Source organism: Lobosporangium transversale (genome assembly GCF_002105155.1).
Source record: "Lobosporangium transversale strain NRRL 3116 chromosome Unknown BCR41scaffold_63, whole genome shotgun sequence".
Classification (NCBI taxonomy): domain Eukaryota; kingdom Fungi; phylum Mortierellomycota; class Mortierellomycetes; order Mortierellales; family Mortierellaceae; genus Lobosporangium; species Lobosporangium transversale.
In genome coordinates, this window is record NW_019029041.1 from 170,834 (window position 1) to 190,111 (window position 19,278).

At 42.8% G+C, this 19,278-nt stretch overlaps 4 protein-coding genes across 4 annotated transcripts; 2 read left to right on the forward strand and 2 right to left on the reverse strand.

Annotated features, from left to right (window-relative positions):
• Positions 1-3,448: 3,448 nt before the first annotated feature.
• On the forward strand, positions 3,449-3,910 carry BCR41DRAFT_375250 (hypothetical protein; the record flags this gene model as incomplete). Its single annotated transcript, XM_022026933.1, has 1 exon — positions 3,449-3,910. One exon carries the CDS (start codon positions 3,449-3,451, stop codon positions 3,908-3,910), a length of 462 nt encoding a protein of 153 aa, XP_021876159.1.
• Positions 3,911-5,078: 1,168 nt separating this feature from the next.
• BCR41DRAFT_426256 (hypothetical protein) lies at positions 5,079-6,240 on the forward strand. The gene is made up of 3 exons (XM_022030710.1): positions 5,079-5,499; positions 5,648-5,717; positions 5,826-6,240. The coding sequence occupies exons 1-3, from the start codon at positions 5,216-5,218 to the stop codon at positions 6,189-6,191; spliced, it is 720 nt and encodes a 239-aa protein (XP_021876160.1). The 5' UTR covers positions 5,079-5,215; the 3' UTR covers positions 6,192-6,240.
• A 136-nt stretch (positions 6,241-6,376) lies between these two features.
• BCR41DRAFT_426257 (hypothetical protein) lies at positions 6,377-13,246 on the reverse strand (the record flags this gene model as incomplete). The annotated part of the gene is made up of 3 exons (XM_022030711.1): positions 6,377-8,837; positions 8,980-10,048; positions 10,177-13,246. The coding sequence occupies 3 exons, from the start codon at positions 13,244-13,246 to the stop codon at positions 6,377-6,379; spliced, it is 6,600 nt and encodes a 2,199-aa protein (XP_021876161.1).
• A 2,084-nt stretch (positions 13,247-15,330) lies between these two features.
• On the reverse strand, positions 15,331-17,366 carry BCR41DRAFT_363525 (hypothetical protein). Its single transcript, XM_022025895.1, has one exon. The coding sequence runs from the start codon at positions 17,222-17,224 to the stop codon at positions 15,374-15,376; it is 1,851 nt and encodes a 616-aa protein (XP_021876162.1). The 5' UTR covers positions 17,225-17,366; the 3' UTR covers positions 15,331-15,373.
• Between the last annotated feature and the right edge of the window lie 1,912 nt (positions 17,367-19,278).

The window sequence follows — 19,278 nt, forward strand, 5'->3', positions numbered from 1 at the left end:
GTAAAGTGTGGCATAAAGTACAAGAAGCAGGGGGCGGCAGATCACGAAAAAAATCATCTCCTCAAAAACCACTCCACAATATATGAGGCTGTGCAGGAATTTCGCCTCTATCAAGGCATGGTCCAGAATGTCAAGTCGTCAAAAGATCAAGATGATGATGATGAGCCCCCTAGACCACAGGGGAACTTCGAAGTGGCTAGAGAGGGATTTGTTCTTACGACTATGAAGAGGCCACTTCCGTATGAACAACAGTTCTTCGAGAAATTACTTTTAAGGCTTATCGCCGACAACGGAGCGACCTTCAATTTAAATGGCTCGGATTCTTTCAAGGCAATATGTTTGCAACTTAATCCATTATACGTAATTCCAAGCACAGACGCTATCCAATCAAACATGAATTTAAGTGTAATGCATATGTGGAGGCAAATCGAGATACATCACTGATCGTAAAATTCAAGGCGCAATCACAGCGGATAGTTGGACAAGCGGTGATCAAAGGAAGTTCTTTGGAGTAACATTTCACTTTCTAACACATGACTTTCAGCCAGCTTCAGTTGTGACTGGCATGGAACGAGTCCAAGGCCCTCAATCGGCAGAAGCCCTATTGGAAAAACTTGGTAAGAATATCATTGCTTTAGCTCTGTCGGTTTACTGCCTGTTTGAGACCAATGTAAATAACACTTTTAATCCTGGAATTTGTTCTATAGAAGGTGTAATCGCAAGATGGAATTTGGAAGGGCATTTGATCTGTGCAACAACGGATCAAGGGTCGAACATAAAAAGAGCCATACAACTTTATAATCTAAAGAAGAGTATTACCTGGCTTCCCTGTTTTTCCCATGTAATACAGCTGTGTATCAATAAGGCATTGGAACGAAGTTCTGGAGCTAAGGCGGTGATGGAAAAATGCCAAAAGATCTCAACCTTCTTCAGAAGCTCCAGTCTTGCTATGGATATGCTTAACAATCAGCGTAGCAAAAGTAACAAAAAATTGGTCAAACTGCTTACAACGAATGTCACGCGATGGAACTCAAAATTCAACATGGCAGCAAGGGTGCTTGAAGTTTCAGAAGCAATTACAGCGGTCTATCAATTAATGAGGGCAGGATCCAAAGACGAAAAGCTTAAGGCTGCGGAGCTCGGGCGGCACCTCCTTGTCGAGGGAGAGATCGAGACCCTGCAGGAAATTATCACGCTCTTGGAGCCGGCTGCCAAGCTTACACACTGGGCAGGCACACATGATAACCCGACCATTTCGCAAATCTATTTGAGGGTCCACACCATGCTCCCGGCGCTTACAACATTCCGAACGGAAGAGACGAGAGAGTTATGGCAAAGCCTGGACGAACAGATCAAAAAATCGTGGCCTCTCGAGGACATTCCAGATACCGTGCTAATTTCTATATTCCTGAACCCCGCTTGCGTAGCACTCGATATCTTAAAGGATACGATGCATGCTAGTGGGGAAAGTCTGTTTATAAAAGCAAAAAAACTCTGCAGCGAAGCCTTTAAGATATTCAAAGAGAATAATACAGTGACAAAAAATCCATTGATTATCAGATACTCTACTTCTCTTCGAATTTTGCGGTAGAGCTCTACGCTTCACAGTACGCTCGCCGGACTACAATCACGATCGTTTTAAAGATAAGCCTAAGGACTATTGGAGGCCATATGGCATCGATGAAAATATCTCAGTTGGGGATCTTGCCCACTTCGTGCGCTCGTACCTCTGTATCCAGTCCACATCAACTGAGTCTGAGCGTTTGTTCAGTAAGGCAGGGCTAGTCCTCTCTCCACTTAGGACCAACCTCAGTGATCGAAATGTGCGCAACATCATTTTTAGTCACAGCTTTGAGAAGATTCGGACTTTGTTAGACTTACAATGAAATAAATTAAGCGTTTTTATCTACACTGCGCGTCAACAGTGTTGTATTTTGTCCACTACTTGTGAAAGTAGTATAAAGTGATTGGCAATATTAAGTTTTAATCGCTTTATTCTGAAAGATGCTTCTATATTTTGGACTCCATCAATGAAACTCGCTATATTTTAATGCTCAGACGGAGGCCCAGGCCGTTGTGATGACATAAGGACATCTTCCTTTGACTTTGCAGCTTTTTTTCTGATTACTCATCGCAATGTGGTAATTCTTCATCTATTAATTCTCGAAGCTAATATCTAGGATCAACTAGAGGATTTACAAACCACTCATCAATTTCAAAGAATGTATTGATCAAGCAGATGTCGGGCGCGTTTCACCCCTTTTTTTTATGAGAGCGTTCTTGAGTTAGAAGACAAGTCAACTAATAGGACATTGGATAGGCCAGAGAGCAACTTTAACATGGCATTTTGTTTAAATTTTACTTTGGTATCCCGATGAGAATATGCCGTATCGCCATGCCGGTTGAAGAAATAAATGATAAAAAACTTTTTCTCATACCATTTTTAATGACTTACACTTAACATCTGCCTCAAGAATAAAGTATATATTCCACGGAGTGACAACCATGGTGCCTGAGGGATAGAGACTTCAGCATTGCTAAGCCAGGGCAAGACTTCTTTTACTAAACCCAAAAAGAGTGGCAAGAGAAGAATCTAGTACAATCGTATCAGTGTTACTTGGCATCGCAGACGATGATTATTGGTCTTTAAGATCTTTGAGATATAGAGATATAGAAGCCTAGCTATGGAAGTAGAAGTTGGCTTTGACTATATATAGTCAACATTAGTAATAAAGAGAAAGTAGAGGCAGAGATGCCGAGCATTTGCTGAATTATTAAAGTACATGGCCGCTTTGCGAGACAAAGTTAGTCTGTCAACTGTTCGTGGTATTAAGCGTGTCTTTAGGGATGATGCAGAAGGTTCTCTGAGAATTGAATGAGAATGGTAATGGAAGTGCGAAAAGAGAAGAAGCCTGTTATGCATGCAGATGATTGTGGGTTTTTTATTCAAGGACAAGCCTGTGTGCTTTTCTGCTGTTTTCAGAACAGGTTCGTGCTGTTTCAGAAAAGGTTTGTGCTGTTTCAGAACAGGTTCGCGCTGTTTGGGCAATCAGCTTGTGCTGTATGAGCGACAAGTTTGTGCTTGTTTTCTTCCAGCACGTGCTGGAAATCGGAACATCACGCCCTTTCTCTTCAGGCTCAGATCTCTGCGTGGATGCAAGGCAATGCTGCATACCATGTGGCGGCATTCCTTAATTCCCATCATCACTTCCCTTTAATTTAATGCCAGAAGGGACTGATGATTGTGAACGTCCTAGACCTTCCATGGAGCGGATTCATATGGGGACCCTTTGGCAAAGGACGTCAGTGAATCTAGGTCTCCAGCTATTCTTCCTTATATTAATCTAATTAGAGAATTGATAAATTGAGAATCACTAACACATATTTAGCTGTCAGTGTTTTACTTCATCTATCAACCTGAAAATAGCAGCTTTCTTTAAAAGATACAATGACAACAAATCCTCCTAAGGACACTGACGGTATAATACCCTGGACTTCGTTTCTTGGACATGTACCTGGTGCAGACTACTTCAAACAGTTGAAGCGACCTCATGAAATCAGATATCTGGATTATCTAAAGTTTTGCAATGTGCATTCTGAAGACATGCGTAAATATGATTCACATTGGAGGAACGTGATCTTGCGAGCGCTGCAGAATAGTGGATGTGCTATACTTGAGCAGGAATACTCCAGGCTAGATAAGGAATGGAAGAAAGATGTGTCAGAACGGGAACAATTCTGGAGAGAATTAAGAATCAATGAGATAGAGCAGGATGATGCTCGGTTCAATAAGGAACTTATGGACAGTGTTAAGCGTAATGCTGTTGACCAACTTAATATGACATACAAGGATTTTACTTGGAAACTTGATGCTGAGTTTGGTATGCATTCTGCTTATGTTTATAGGTGATACAATACAGTAATGTTGACTTATAATGTGATAAGCTAATAGCAATTCCTTTAACACGCAGCCCGAAGTAGAGATCGTCGTCTTTCTGCAATGGTATATCCAACTTATTGAGAAGATCTGAGTCATCGTAAAAAACATAATTGCTGCAAGAGTAAGGACGATAATGACGTCTCTTTTACTGAAGAAATGGCTTCTCAGTTTGTTTTCTTGGATTCCATGTAGAGTCTTTTACTCCATATGGAAGAAGGTGCGAAAATTGGTATGAGCAGAGAAGCCAGGTACAAGAATATACGCCAGATGAGGACGTTTATCAAGAGATCTTTAATGAAGAGAAGACTGCGGAGGATTTTAATGATATTATATATTTACCTGTTTATCTAATTGTTAGTGAATAGCTCTATAGGTTCTGAATATATCGAGATAGACCAAATAACACAAAGAGCGCAAACAAAAAAACAAAAAAAAGTCAGGACCCGAGTTACTCGTTTATGATACACAATGCAGCACGCTTATGATTGATGGATGGAATATGGGAATGAGGAGAGAAGTTGCTGCGCCTGTTGTTAACGTTAAAAGTTTAGTAACAATCTATAATGAATCATGAATTAAACATGTCAGCCATGTGGCCTGTGAATCAAAGGAGATTTTTAATCCGGGTTTATCTCTCCTTGATCATAATCATGAGTATGAGAATGAGCATGGCAGTACACATTATATACATGTATGATATTGATATTATGTATGTATTCAATTATAAATGTGTGTGTGTGTGTGTGTGGGGAAAAGTTTCTTTTGTGTAAAAGAAACATGAGGGACAAACAAAAAAAGGCATGCTTCAACTTTAATGCCACATGGCAAAGGGCACTGATATAAACATATCATATCCAGTGGCATGTTCGGTTCCTAGCCCCAAACGATGTTGACAATGGACTCAATCAAAGCCTGAAAGCATACAAAATGGCTACAGTGTTTGGTTTGTGCAGTGCAGTTGACACGTGCAGGTGAACCAGATGAATGTGAGAAAAAAGAGTGCCCCGTGCACCCAAGAGAATTATTTCATTTCATTATTTCATTACATTTCAACACAGTAGGGCGTTTGGATAGGCAAGTGATGTGGAAAGATAAACCCGCATACTGATAGTCTAATTTCTTTTTTTGTTTCTTTTCACTTTTCTCTCTCTTTCTCTTTTACACACATTCATTCGTTTATTCATTCATTCATTCATTCATTCATTCTTGGTTTATTCACATCCCCTTCCGTTGTACATTGCACTCTGATTCAATAGCTCTCAATTTTCCTCCACAATGACACAACAACTTGACCAAAGAGGCCCAATCTCGGTTCGCCCAATGGAGGATGTACCATCCACCTTTATATACGCTGGGGGCTCTACCAATAAACCAAGCTCTGGAGCACCAACAGCAGCAGGAGCAGGAGCAGAGAAAGGAGGAAGAAAAGAGACAGATGCAAGCGTTGGCACCGAGGGTAGGGATGCAGCTGATCGCTGGCCATCATTAGTGAATATCCGCCAAGTGATCACAGCTCTTGTCCTCGAGACTATTTCCACTACGCGTCCCCTTCGTGACAAGTAAGTGATAACGATAGTGATAATGCAAGCATGATATTGAACTCCATTCCATTTATCTGACAAAACAAGAATACCCTACTAACCCGGCTCATATATCCCACCCACATATCTTTTCTTTTTGCTAAAAAAAAAAAAAAAAAAAAAAAAGAATAAACGCCGTTGCACACCGCTCTTGGCAAGCTTATCTTCGCTATGCGGAGATGTATCCACTACTAACGGTAATTCCCAACTGCGTGTATACATTAATATGAATACAGGATATAGGAAACAACTGATCTACATGGCTCATTATTTGATCTTTTTTCTTTTTTTCCTTTCTTTCTTAGGCACTTCTATCCGCGATCATTTTATTCTCTGCGGGCCCTATCCTAGTTTTCGCTTGTGTCACAGGCGCGTCCTTGGGTTTCCTGGCCGGCATAGCAGCTGTTATCGTCATCATTATCCAATCCATCGTAGTTACAATCGCTGGAGCTATCTTGCTTTTTGTCCTTGGAACAATCGTCGTCCTGACAGTCTTTATGTTCCTCTGTCTTGTGGCTGGATACATGGCTTTTAAGGGCCTAAGAGAGCTCGCTCTCATTGTCCATGGACAACGTCAACAGTACCAAAACCTGCAGCGACATCAGCAACCACAACACATCAATCGTAGTAAATCAGATTCATCGGATGGCTCCACTGTCCATGAGTATTGAACGCTTGAACTTTTTGTGATCGTCTATCAGTGCAACAACAATAGCAGGCTTTTTTTTTTTTTTTTTTTTTTTTTTTTTCTTTCCTTGTCCACAATAAATAGTATGGAAATATACATACAAATATATAAAAAAAAAGGCTTTTGCTACCTGTCAGATTCATTCTTCTGCAAGATTCTATTCTGCTACTATCGAACCTTACTCAAAGTCTCCTCCAGCTCCCCTCCAAAGGCAGCGCCCGCAGTGCGTCTGCTTAGTTGCGAACATATTGTATATTCACTCGATACATGATCTTCCTGTGCGTCCACTACTACATATCCTCGTTCTTCTTCTTCATCGGGCTCTTCCTCGTCCTCAGTCTCCCTACCTTCTTCCTCTACAACTTCATCATCTTGAAGATCGTCCTCACTTTCAATAAGCGCCTTGGCCTTCATAGATTTCCGGCTTTTGGCGAAACGACATAAAACATCTATGGCAGCCGCGCTACCGATAGCGGTGGTGGTTGAGGAACCAGAGGATGATACACGCTTAGATGAGGTCAAGGGCTGTGGATATTGGGCTTTATAGCGCGTCTGTAAATGTAGTTGTGGAACAGTTCTTGACATTACTACAGACGTGTCATCATATCCTTCTTGATCTCTTTGATATCTCTGGCCTGATAAGGTGGAACATGACATCATAGAGGATGGTGGAGGAATATCATCAAGCCTACTTGATTGGCCTGATATGTCTGATCCTACAGTAGCCGCAACACTGTCCAAACTACAGCTGCTTGCCAGTGGATCCATATTTACTCCGCGCGAAAAGTCAGTGACAACATCGGTTGTGGTCTCCATGTGTCTGGCCGCCTCTTCATTTTCAGACAAGGACCCGCTATGATGCAGTCCGTTTCCACTGGTAAGTACGTTCGTACCGTCAGTAACCTTATGGACGCTAACCTCTTTCCCATGTTCGTCTGCCTGGATCACTACTGTAACGGGCACCCGGACCACATAATCCTTAAGTTTCTTAATTATGACACGACTTGCTTGCTGTTGTTGCTGTTGCGACTGATGTTGATGAGCTCCCGCCAAGCCAGATCCGGATGTCTTCTTCTTGATAGTCGCCATCAACCCGCCTCCACTGCCCTCTCCGCTTGATTTGAACTGTATTACACTTGTGGTCGAATCCACACCACTACTTCCTTCGCTAATAACACTAGCCGCTTGCCGGCCAGGCTTCAGCATCGACCCAGCAGCACCATGGCCTGTCCCTTCGCTTCTACTACTCTTGAGTGTCCCGAGAGATGTTTTCGAACCACGCCTTTTAGAAAAGTCAAACATCGCTCCAATTCTGGATGGGCTTGGAGGGTCGAATCCATGTGGGCCATTCACTTTGTCTATAGCGTCCATGAAGCCGGTTTCCACCTCAATGACTTTAAGCCCGCTGCTGCCACCAAAGTTTATAGGCGAAGGTAATCCTGGCCCTGAGGCGGTCCTTGGCATTACAGTCAATGGAGGAAGCCCTAATGGTATATGTTCCGCTTTAGCTCGGCTCTGGCGTGCAGGTGAGTTACAAGTTAAGGAGAGCATACTTGTGTCTTGATTGTTCGCGGGCAAAGTCAGATTATTGGTAGGTATTGACAAAGGGCTCAAGGGGGATGAGGTTTGTTGGGGATGAGCAACAGCAGCAGTACCATTGAATATGCTGTTGCTGTTATGGCGCAATGCATGTGTGACAATAGAGAGGTCGCCGCGTCCGTAGCTAGTTGTAGCACCCCATCGATCCCGTGCCTGTTGTAGGATCTGCTGTCCCTGTCTAATCTCTGCCTCAAACCCATTGCTTTCATGGTCGTCCTCTTCATCCTCATCCTCTTGCTCATATTCTCCTTCAAACTCATGTACGTCTATTGATAATCGAAATGTGAGGTAGTGTTTGACTTCAATCCTTACTTTGACAGGTGTACCGCTGTTTGCCGGGCCAATATAGTTCATTGTGCTGCTGCTGCCGCCGCCGCCAGCTGTTCTATTCCTATAATCGTTTCCGGGTTGTGATCCAGTTATGTCATTTGTGCTTGACTGAGAAGGATAATCTGTCTCGGATCCCAACCCTGAAGAATCCATGGTTTGAAAGTAATTCCTCTTCATCGCATGATCATTATAGCCTCTGCTAGCAGAGACCTCTGATGATGGCCAAATAAATGTCTGGCGAAGTTTGGGGCAGTTTAGAGGGACAGGGATCAGCAATGTAAATGATTTATCATTTGAAGACTCTTGTCGTTGCTGCTGTTGCTGTCCTCCGACGCAGTCCCCCGGCGGCGAATGTGATGGCCGAAGAGGGGGAGAAGCTATTATGGGCCTGGCTGAGATTCTTTGTCCACTCTTCAAGCCAGATGGCAATGCTTCTGCAGCGTTACTATCTGTCCCGCCTTGTAACTGCAAAAGATGATCTTTCGGTGATGTAATGGTAGGATCCAAAAGAACATTAGCACCCTGTTCTGCGTGCTGCTCCTGTGCTTGTTGCTGTGCAGCTGCTGCGCCTGCTGTTGCCATTGCAGTAATACCACCACCAGTACGATGTCGCTCTTTGTCGTCCTCTTTGTCCGAATATGTAAACACGGGGCCTAGCAGGTCTCGGACGGTGCGAGATGGGGCGCAATCCGCTGGGATCCTAATATATTTGAAGAAAAAAACCATTAGGCATGGGAATCAATGACACACTGGCGCTCAAGTTCTTGCTTTTACTGCTTTTTTCTTTTTTTCTTTTCTTTTCTTTTCTAGTCTTTTTTTTTTTTTTTGTTTTCCTTTTTTACCTGCAGGTTTCCTTTTGCCAAAATTCACATATGACCTTGCGTACGCGGATATCTCGCCTCCATTCCTTACTCTGTTGCTCTGTCTTTCGCGACAATGACGAACTTTGGGCATCTATACCTTTGTTTGTATTATTTGAAAAGATTGAAGCATCACCTGCTAGTGTATCTGCTCCTGGTGGAAACTTTGTTACGCCAGTATCGATATGCGTGCTTTCGTAACGCCTCTTGAGAATATCGTCATTGTTAATGTCCTGCTTTGAGACCTTACGGACTGTAAGCGCCACCTGGAAATTGGCAGGGTGCCGATGACTGGACGGCTGCTGTTGTTGCTGTTGTTGCTGTTGCTGCTGCTGCTGTTGTTGAGGCTGCTGGGACAAAACATTGAGGTTTATTTTGCTAACAAGCCCCCCTAGGGAACCTACTCCTCCTCCTATCCCAGCCTGGCCTTCTTTGTCTTTACCCTTCATCAATATTAGCCCTCCTGTCTTTGGGCAGGGCACCAAGCGCGATGAATATCCATACCCAGGAATGGAAATGATGGATGGGACCTGGATTTGGACCTGGATTTTAGCACCCGGGATGAAGGCCTTGAGCCGACGCGTGCTCGGAAGCGTTGGAAGGGACATGGATGGAGTAGACAAGGAATATAAGCTATTAGACGGCGCGCCGAGCTGTGGGCGATTGAAATACAGCTTGAGAGTCTTACGAATCAGGAATGGAATAGGAGCAATGGGAGACGAGGGCGATTGGTTCGTAATAGTGTCACTATTACGATTCCTCTGTGAGGTTTTTGGAGATGCAGCTGCGGTAGTAACCTGGCGGCCATCATCCTGGTTAGACTTTCTACTCGGACTTACAGTCTCATCGGAGGGCGTAGAATCTGACTTGAACATCCCCTCATTTCTGTTCATTACTTTCACGCTCTTAGATTTCGTCAAACTGTTCCTAACGTACTTTTCATGTTCTGATTCCAAATTGAAGTCTCCTGCGGTTGCAAGTTGGGGCATCTTGGTCTTGCTTCCAATACGTAGCTTTTCAAAAGCTAGAGTAATCGACTTGTTTGTCGAAACTAGATGATAGGTAGGCCCGCCATAATAGAGACAAGGCAATCAGCATTCTACACGAAAACAATATATATATAAAGACATACTAAGCAACCTGTCAAGTTCTTTTTTTTTTTTTCTTTTTCTTTTTTACCTCCTAAGCCTTTTAATAGCTTTCTCGACCCTGAAGGCGCGACACCTGATGCCCTCTTCAGGCTGATACCACGACTGGGAACTTTCTTGCCAGTTGGATATGGGTATTCGAGACCATTCTTGCGTATTATTGGTGCTAACGGCGATGATGATCCTTTTAGCCCGCCCGGCATCAATACTCGCCCTTCATTATCCACCTTATCCCAGCGGAACAAGCATTTAGCCTCAAGCTCATACCATACAAAGCCCATACTTCCTTCGAAACTTTCGGCTCGAACGTCGTTCTTGCTAATAGGCAAGAGCCATTCCCATCGCCATTCATCCATAGGCGTTGTTTCTGACCTTATTGATGTCTTTGTCTTTGTTGCTGTGAACGCTGTAGCTGCTGCTTCTGCGGTTGAATGGTCACTATCCGGCTTTTCCTCAGGCGAGTATTCTTTGAGCACTCCACCAGGGCTTTCAATTACTCCTGCCTCATCAACTTGTTTATCCTGGAATTGAAGCACTAATTTTTTTTCCCATAACGTCTTGGCCCAATGCTGTTTCTCGATCTCAAATGTGACCAAATCTTGTTTTGCCCAAGAGATAGATTCTTTGAGTCGAAAATGGAGTGTCAGCGACACAAAGTGAAATTTTAGTCCTGGAAGCCGCGGAATATATAATACTAGCCGTCCTGAGCTCACCGGCCGTTCAGTAGATAGTTCAATCGAATGCGGCTGGAACGAGATGCGAGGCGTAGCTCGGCTGCTGCTTTGATGTTGTAGGTGCTTCTGTTGACACTGCTGATGTTTTGTTTTCAGAAAGGAACGCTTTTGAGAATAGCGTTCTGTAACGCTGGAGAGGGTTTCAAGGATACTTTTCTCGCTTGCTTTTGAGTCATTTCTCTCCCTCTTACCCCTCTTGGTGCTATCATTGCCATTACTGCTACCAGTGATGCTGCTACTGTTAATCTTTTTCGAATGATCACGAAGGAAGCTGCCAAAACCTCCTCTTTTTAAAAATGAATTACCACCATTGCTGACACTCAATGCAGGTACTAAAGTCCCATTCCGTTGACTCATTTCCTCCAGCTGTCGCGGAGTTAGTAACGACTGGCGACGAGGCCTTTCCTTAAAGCTAGTAGTAATGGGTTGAGGGTAAGGTGGCGTTGCTGAGGAGGCTGTGATGGTAGCCTTGGCGATAACAGCGCTTGCCTGCAGGCCATTTAGACTATTTGATGCAGGATTAGACTCTTGGGAGGTCTTACCGTTGTCCAGTGGGTCCCATGATAATGATGTGGATGGTTTTTTGCCAGCCTCATCACCGATATGTGTTATTCCATCCTCTAGTTTTTGTGCCTCTCGATCGCTTCCTTGCTGCACCATGGATGCCTCTAGGCTCCAAGCTATGTCGCTGGGCTCATACACAGTTGGCTCCCCAGACTTAAACGGCTGTTGAGGGTCAGCAATGGATTGAGAAAGAGGTGCCACTGGTGTACAAAGGATTGATGGCAAGCTACATGAATGCCTTAGACGCTTGTGTTGGCTCTGCGGGAGCTGATCCATAGACTGCTGTTTGGGGCTCATTTGCTGGTCATGATGCTGATACGGGTGCTGAATTGGTAACTTTGGGTGAAACTGGGAATATGGACGCTGTTTTGGCCGATGGTCATGGTTGCTCAGCATGGCTGGAGGGAAGATGGGTGACATCGATGCGGCGGAAGAAGGCGACGATGGTACAGAGGAAGTTGAAATGGAGTCTGAGATCCCTCCTGCTGCTATTGCTGCTGCTGTTGTTGCTGTTGCTGTTATCACAGCACTATGTCCAAGTCGGTCGGCAAGCTCGCTCCATCCAGGAGTAAATTTTATGTATTGGTGGCCCTGATGGCTTTGGTGGATGTTACTGTTGCTTGGCTCCATAGCCTCGTTCCGATCGACAATGACTACTGCTTTTTGAAGCACTCCTTCATGACAACTCTTAAATTTTGTAGAGACCAAGTCTCTGCTCACAGCGTCGTTTTCTTTCTTGTTTCTTTGCGTGCTACTCAGCTTAAAAAGCCGACGATGTGCACTTTCAAGGACAATAGCTTTTCCATACTCTCCTCCATCTCTATCATTATTGCCATTGTCATGGGACTTGTAGTCGTTGATTAGATTTTGTGGTACTCTTACCGCGTCTCTGGCGGGCTCAACTTTGAGATGGTAACCATTGTTGTGGTTACAGTTGTGGCCGTTGCGCTCGGACTTGTTTTCGCAAAAATGAGCCTGGTCTTTTTTTACCTCTTGCTCAATGTTCACGCAGTTCTCTGTTGGGTAAAAAGCCTCTTCTGATGGACTCTGCGCCCATTTCAGGTGGCATTTTTGGCTAGATTGTTGCAGATTATAAGAGGATAGAGGAATCGCCGTTTGGGATGCAGGCACTTCGGCATTAGTATCTGGATGTGGTGAGCAAGCCCGAGAAGACGTGGCAGAGTCAGGCAATGGTATCGATATCGCCAATTGGGATTTAGCCAGAGTGCTATGGCCTCGTTGGTACTCTTGATTGGCATTAAGGTACGAGCTTGATACAGGCTTTGGAGAGGCTGGACTTGAGGGCAATGGCAATTCAGATAATAGAACTGATGTTGCCTGCTGAATCATTGATGCCAGGGAGCTACTCTCATCTTCTTGGTAATAATCCAGGCTAGGTTTTGAAGAACCTGGATGTGAAGGTATTGGGGATCCAGGCGATGGGTGCTGAAGTGTACTAATCAGATTGATATTTTCTTTACAATCTTGTCCGACCTCCTTATGCCTGTGCGTTTGCTCCAAGTTCATCTGGTATTCAGATGTGTTTGGTATCTGAGGAACTGCGGTGGAAGTTAGATCGCCATGCAATAAAATGTTTTGATTCTGCATAGTATTTGGCATAAGCAATCCTTCGAATAGACCCCTGACGCTCAGGCTTTCAACAGTTTGTTCTACGCCCATATCACTCTCGTGTACATTTTCTTCATACTTGAGTTTAGACCCTTGTCTATAACCCAGCTTCCCCTCGGCTGTCTCGCTAACGACAGTAAAGTCGACTTTGGATGCAATCTTCTCACTGGCCATGGCTAATCAACTGCTCGATCGAGAAAGTAAGATAGGTGGTTTTGCCTTTTTTTTTTTTTTTTTTAAAAAAAAAAAAAAAAAAAAAAATAGGATCTTGAGGCCAATTAATGTTTATTATATAATTCAATAAAAAAAAAGGGGGGAGGGAGGAGAGTCTGCTCTCGGTTGTGTTACCTTTGAACTTCTTAATCGAAATTTTATCGCTGAAAATTCATACTTTTTTATTCTTTTTCAAGAATTAAGAATGAGCGCGAATAAACGTGTAGATGTATAATAGAGGAGCGTTACGGATAGGCGATAGAGTGTTGGGAGAGGGGGGGGGGGATAGATAGGGATGAGTTGAAGATATGAAGATTATTTCCACAAAGTTTTTTTTTTTTTTTAAAAAAAAAAAAAAAAAAAAAAAGATCGTAGAAAATCAATAATCGACGAACAAATAGGAAAGGAAGAACAAATGGACAGAAGGATAAAAGGACACAAAATGGACGGAGGATGAGGAAAAAAAAAAAGAAAGAAAGAAAGAAAGAAGGAAAGGAAGAAGGTTTGACAATTGAGATGCTTTCAAAGAGTGGTCAATCCCAAATAAGCACAGATCCTACATTAGTCAATGCTTCATCTTTGCGGGAAGAAAAATAAATAAATAATAACATCAAAGCGTTCAAACCTCGTTTGCATTGTTCTGAGCCGACACAAAGGCATTGTCCAGAAATACAACAATAAGTGGCTCTGAAGGAAGAGAAAAAATATATGGATATATAAAAAAAATAAAAAAAAAAAAGGGAAAGGAAAGAAAAAAATAGGTCATGAAAGCAGTAAATGAAATCAAGAAGCTGGTTTAGAGCTAACTCCTAGGCAAAGTAGCATTAAAAAAGTGGGGGATCTCTTCATTGGACATTTGGGAGTACACGGGCCAGGTTTTTAATTATTACGGATGCGTTAAACTTTGTAATATAACGATCGACCCTGCCGTGATTGCACCTTTACAAGTTTCTAGTGATTACAATGGGGCAATATAGAGCAGTATAGAGCAGTATAGAGCAGCACCTGTGAATGTCCAAGGAGAGATGAGCGTAAATTACATAAATAAATAAAAAAAAAAAAAAACCGAAGTAAGCCTTTTGCATTATTTTTCGGCTCCTTCGCCTTTCCACTCTCTTCTCCAAAAAAACAAAACAAAAAAAAAAAAAAGGTCCGAAAAATTAACTGTTCCCAGTACTGAGGACAGAACCCAAGTCCAATTGAGCAGTCAGGGGCACTCTTTATTTATTTATTTATTTATTTGGTTTTTTGGTTTTTTTGTTCTTATAAGACGCGTTCCACTTCTTGAGTATAGGTTTTTTTTTTTTTTTTTTTTTTTTTTAAACAGTTCGTTGAACGTAAGCATCATGAGGAAGCAATCCTAAATAATGGGAAATTTTGAAACGCGCAGGACTAGAGATCGTGAACTGCAGCAAATCTAATCCCGGACCACGATGAGGCCTGTGCGTTTCATGAAGAACAGGGGTCCTGTTTTTTTTTTATTCCTTTTCATTCTTTGCATAACTATGAGAGTAAAGATTCTCTTGTGTTACAAGCCAAAAGGAGAAATTGAGGTCGTGCTTTACAATCTTTTTGAAGCAAACTTCCCTTAATTATTTTTAACTCTTACGCTGAAGAGGGAAAAGATATATATATATATATATATTTATATATGTAGCCGTTTGGATCAAGCGACTTTGTAGTGTAGATAGACAAGAGTTTTCTTTTTTTTATTTTACAAACGATCTAAACTTATAAAGACTCGTTGCGCGAAAGAAAAATAAAGCTTTTTCTTTTGATCAATTAACCCACATTAATAGTATATTAAGCGTACAGTCTTTGAATTTATCTACAAAAAGGCGTTGTGGAGATGGAAGATGTGTGGATTCATCTCTTTTGTATGTGTATGTGTGTAAAATAGATAGATGGATGGATGTCTAGATGTTAAAATTGGATGTCTAGATATTAAAATAATTATTTGCTATGGATATATGAATGAAGAAATGTGATTAAGGAGAACTAATGTGAAAAATGATTTGGGAATGATCGAAAACTTGTCAGTTCGTTTTTTTTTTTTTGTTTTTTTTGTTTTTTTCCTTTTTTCTTTTTTTAATAGCCTTGATCGTGTCCAAGACCAGATGGTGAAAAGGGCTGAGGAGTTCCGCGTCTATCCTTTGGTAATCTGGTGCTGTTCGACCGAGCGATCGGTGTCGGGTAATTGTCCATTTCGATCTGTGCAACAGGGGATGCTCCTCGTCCACCGTATCGACCATAACCATTACTATTGTTTCGTTCAATAGGAGAGTTTACGTTTGAGCCCGCACTTGAAGCCGATCGTGAAGAGTGATTGGATCCAGTGCGGCCAACAGCACCCTGGGTTGCAATCCTTGTCCTAGAAGACGATCCTGATCGCTCTACTCCGGCTGCTGCTGCTGCTGCTGCACGGGCAGAGGGAGAAGGACCTCTCGTTGTTGATGTAGACGCAGCGGAAGATGTATTGGATACGTTCATGCGATTCGAATCAGCTCTCCTGACTGGCTGGAGTGGACGTGCCTGCTGGTGTGTCGGCTGAGGGATCTGAGGTGCACCCGTTTCTGACGAGTACCCTCCAGTGTAGTAATCATCATCGGCATCCTCAAGTTCACGTCGTTCACGAGTCGCACGTGAGCGACCTGCTGATTCACTGAGAGTTCGATCTAGTCCACCACGACTGTAGTTGTTATTGGCCCCTCTGGATGCAGATCGTTGATGATTCGGCTTTCCAGTTCTTCCACCATTACCAGTATTGGAAGCGCCACCACTTCGGTTTTTATTCTCGCTAGGCCGGGCGCCAGCACCAGGGATAAAACCTGCGTGAGCTCGATCTTGACGACCAGTTCTGCTAGGTTCAGCATCGTGGGGACGAGTAGAGTTCTGTCGTTGCATTCCTCCAGGACCAACGTCCTCCATCAACGCCCGACGGCTGATCGAAGTCTGCTTGGAAAGATCTATATCACGCGCGTCCTTTTCTCTGGGGCTAGTCATCGTCCTATTACCACTGCTGCTTCCACCACCACGACTAGCACCGTTATTAGTAGACGGACCAGATCTAGCACCACTACCTCCTTTCCCTTCCCTAACTGTTCCTCTCTTGCCAACAGCGGCACCAGTGCCGGCGGCTACGCGACCTGTCTCAAGAGCACCACTATGCTTCTCAATTGCTCTACGGAACCGCTGTCGATACTGTGCACGTTTAATAGTCGCGGCCCCAATGGTGATGATGAAGATGGTCATAAAGGCGCTATAGATGAGGATACCCGAGGTCAGATTGAAGGCTCCGACAACGGAAGGACGACCAAAGAGGGCCGTGTCCGCCGAAGGATCGGCCAGGGGCGTATTAGTGGCAGAAACTGGTGAGGTAGCAGTAGAAGAAACGGAAGAGGAAGGAGATGAAGACATAGTGGGCCGAGAGCCTGATTTCGATGTGGCGGATGGTTTTATAGAAGTTGCCTCAGCAGAGGGTGCAGCAAGAGGAGCAGCAGCAAGGCGTTCCAGAGATTGCTCTCGAGTCGCACCAGTGTCAATTCCCTCAGGAACCAAGGCTGGCACAACCAAATGATTTGGAGAGAGACGCTCGAAGGACTTGACGGAGGTGGAATCGGGAATGACAATGGCTGGAATGGATTCAGATGTGGGGGAATGAATTTGGGATGTGACAGATGATTCCACAGGTGAAACACACAGAGACAAGCACAGACTGAAGGCAATAAAAAGAAAGAGATGAAGCCGATGTTGTGTGTGACGGAGGCTGTGAGCGTTTGTGGAGGAAGAAGAAGAAAGATTCGAGGAAATGCGTTGTTCTGGTATTGCTGGTGTTGTTGATGCTTTTGTTGATAATGATGTAGAGGAGGAGGGGTTTGGAAGAGTCAAGGAGTGGGATGAGACACACCTTAAACATGATGAAGAATATGACGAACGCATGTTTATGTTTGTGATAACAAGAAACAGCGAGCAACAACCACAACAGTTAATAGATCACTTGTAATCTTACTACTTGGATGAAATTGAAAAAGAGGCTGTACAGAAACGTTGCATGTATTGGAAAGAACGATACGGAAAAAAAAATAAAAAATAAAAAATAAAAAAAAAAAAAAAAAAAAGAACAGGATCTGGACAGTTTTTTTGTATGTGTGATTACACAGTGGTTGAAGGAAAGAGAAATTATAGATGCAGGAGAAATAAAAAAAAGGAGGAGGAGGAGAAAGCAAGATGAAGGAGGTGGTTAGGGTAACGTTTGTGGATGTGTATAACAAAGTTGCAGGTGTTTGGAAGCCAGAAAGAGAGATGAAAGAGCGTTGGAGAAGAGGAGCGGAAGGAGTGGAAGGAGTGAAAGGAAAAGGTCAAGAGGAGGAAAGTGAAGTAAAAGGGCCTGAAAAATCGTTAATCCGTGAATATTAAAGAGAATGTGCAATCGGGTCTAAAGAGGATAAAAAGAGAAAAGGAGAAAAATCGTTCCTCTTGAGGAACGAGGGGCATCGGCATGCTTTTATGGATACAACAACCATGCAGGCAGCACAGAAAAAAAAGATCAATCAATCAATCAATCAATCAAAGGCGATCTACTGTAAAAAATAAAGGCAGAAATATGTCGTAGTAAATACTTCAAGGCGTGGTGGGCGTCAAGGGATAGATGAGTTCACCTGTTCCTGTCTACAAAACAAATGAATATTACAGGTTGGCTGGTTAGTGTGTTTATTACTTGGAGTGGAGAGTAGGGGGTTTAAGAAAAATAGAATGGATAATGTAATCATATCATAAGACTATTCGCCTCTCTCTCTCTCTCTCTCCTTCAATCTCTTCAAGCATAGTTTATACATTACTTGTTTGGAGGGCCGATGACATTCCCACAACACTTGCAGGCTGTTTTAGAGAGATGCTTACTATGCTCTGTTTAACTCAGTCAAGCATTCATACATGTACATTACAGTATTCAAAAGATGTGATTAATAAATATCTATATTATTTATTTATTTATTTTTCATGTAAAAGCGGATGGTGAGGCAAGCAGATAGCAGACTTGTAAACATATTAACAGAGAGCATTGTTTATATTATCTTCCCTCTGCTCTTCTGCTGCACATGTAATGACCATAATGTTCAATGACCCATTCTCCTATCCTCCTATCCTCCTATCCTACAAAAATGCCCATGTTCATTTGTATGTCCACATCGACGGCCACAAAGCCAAACCAAATTATTATTGCAAATGTGTGTCGAAAACACTCCAATGGCAGTGATCGTGAAATGAATATGAAACAGACTGGACAGGGGTAAAAAAATATTAATCTTTTATCATTTACAAACAACTCAAATCTTATTTCGTTTCCAATCGACAACATCGCCTCCTTTCCTAACATCCCCCTCCCATCTCTCTCTCTCTCACCCTTCTCTCCGGTATGGAAAATCATCTCTCAAAATAAATGTAATAAATGCAATACAACACATGGCAGGCCAAGGACAAAAAATCAGAGGAGAAAATGACGACAAAGCTGTAACGATTGCATATCTCCATATCTTCCTTGCATTAGTCAAATCTGAACCACAGACATCACATCATTGCTGTGGGTGAGGAAAAAAAAAAAATGACGACGATCTTCAGACAAATATCAACAATCAAATGTAGATAATATACATAAGGATAGACTGGGAATTGGGTTGGACATTTTATGCCAAAAACTGAATAGCCTTCATCTTCTATTAAAAAAAAAAAAAAACACACACACACACACACAGAACTGTTGTTCTTTTGTTCTACTGTTTGTTGTCTCTACCTCTCCTGATTAATTCGGAACATTGCTCATGCATCGATAATTAATTTAAATACAGTCTGTTTATTGCCATATCCGCGACTTGTAGGCGTAGTATATACATGTAGTCCGGGAATCAGAGAATGGTACACAAACCTATTGTCCAAGCCTAGACCTCATGCACTACAACGTGGTTTTTTTCATTCGGTGCCTGAACATGAAACCATTT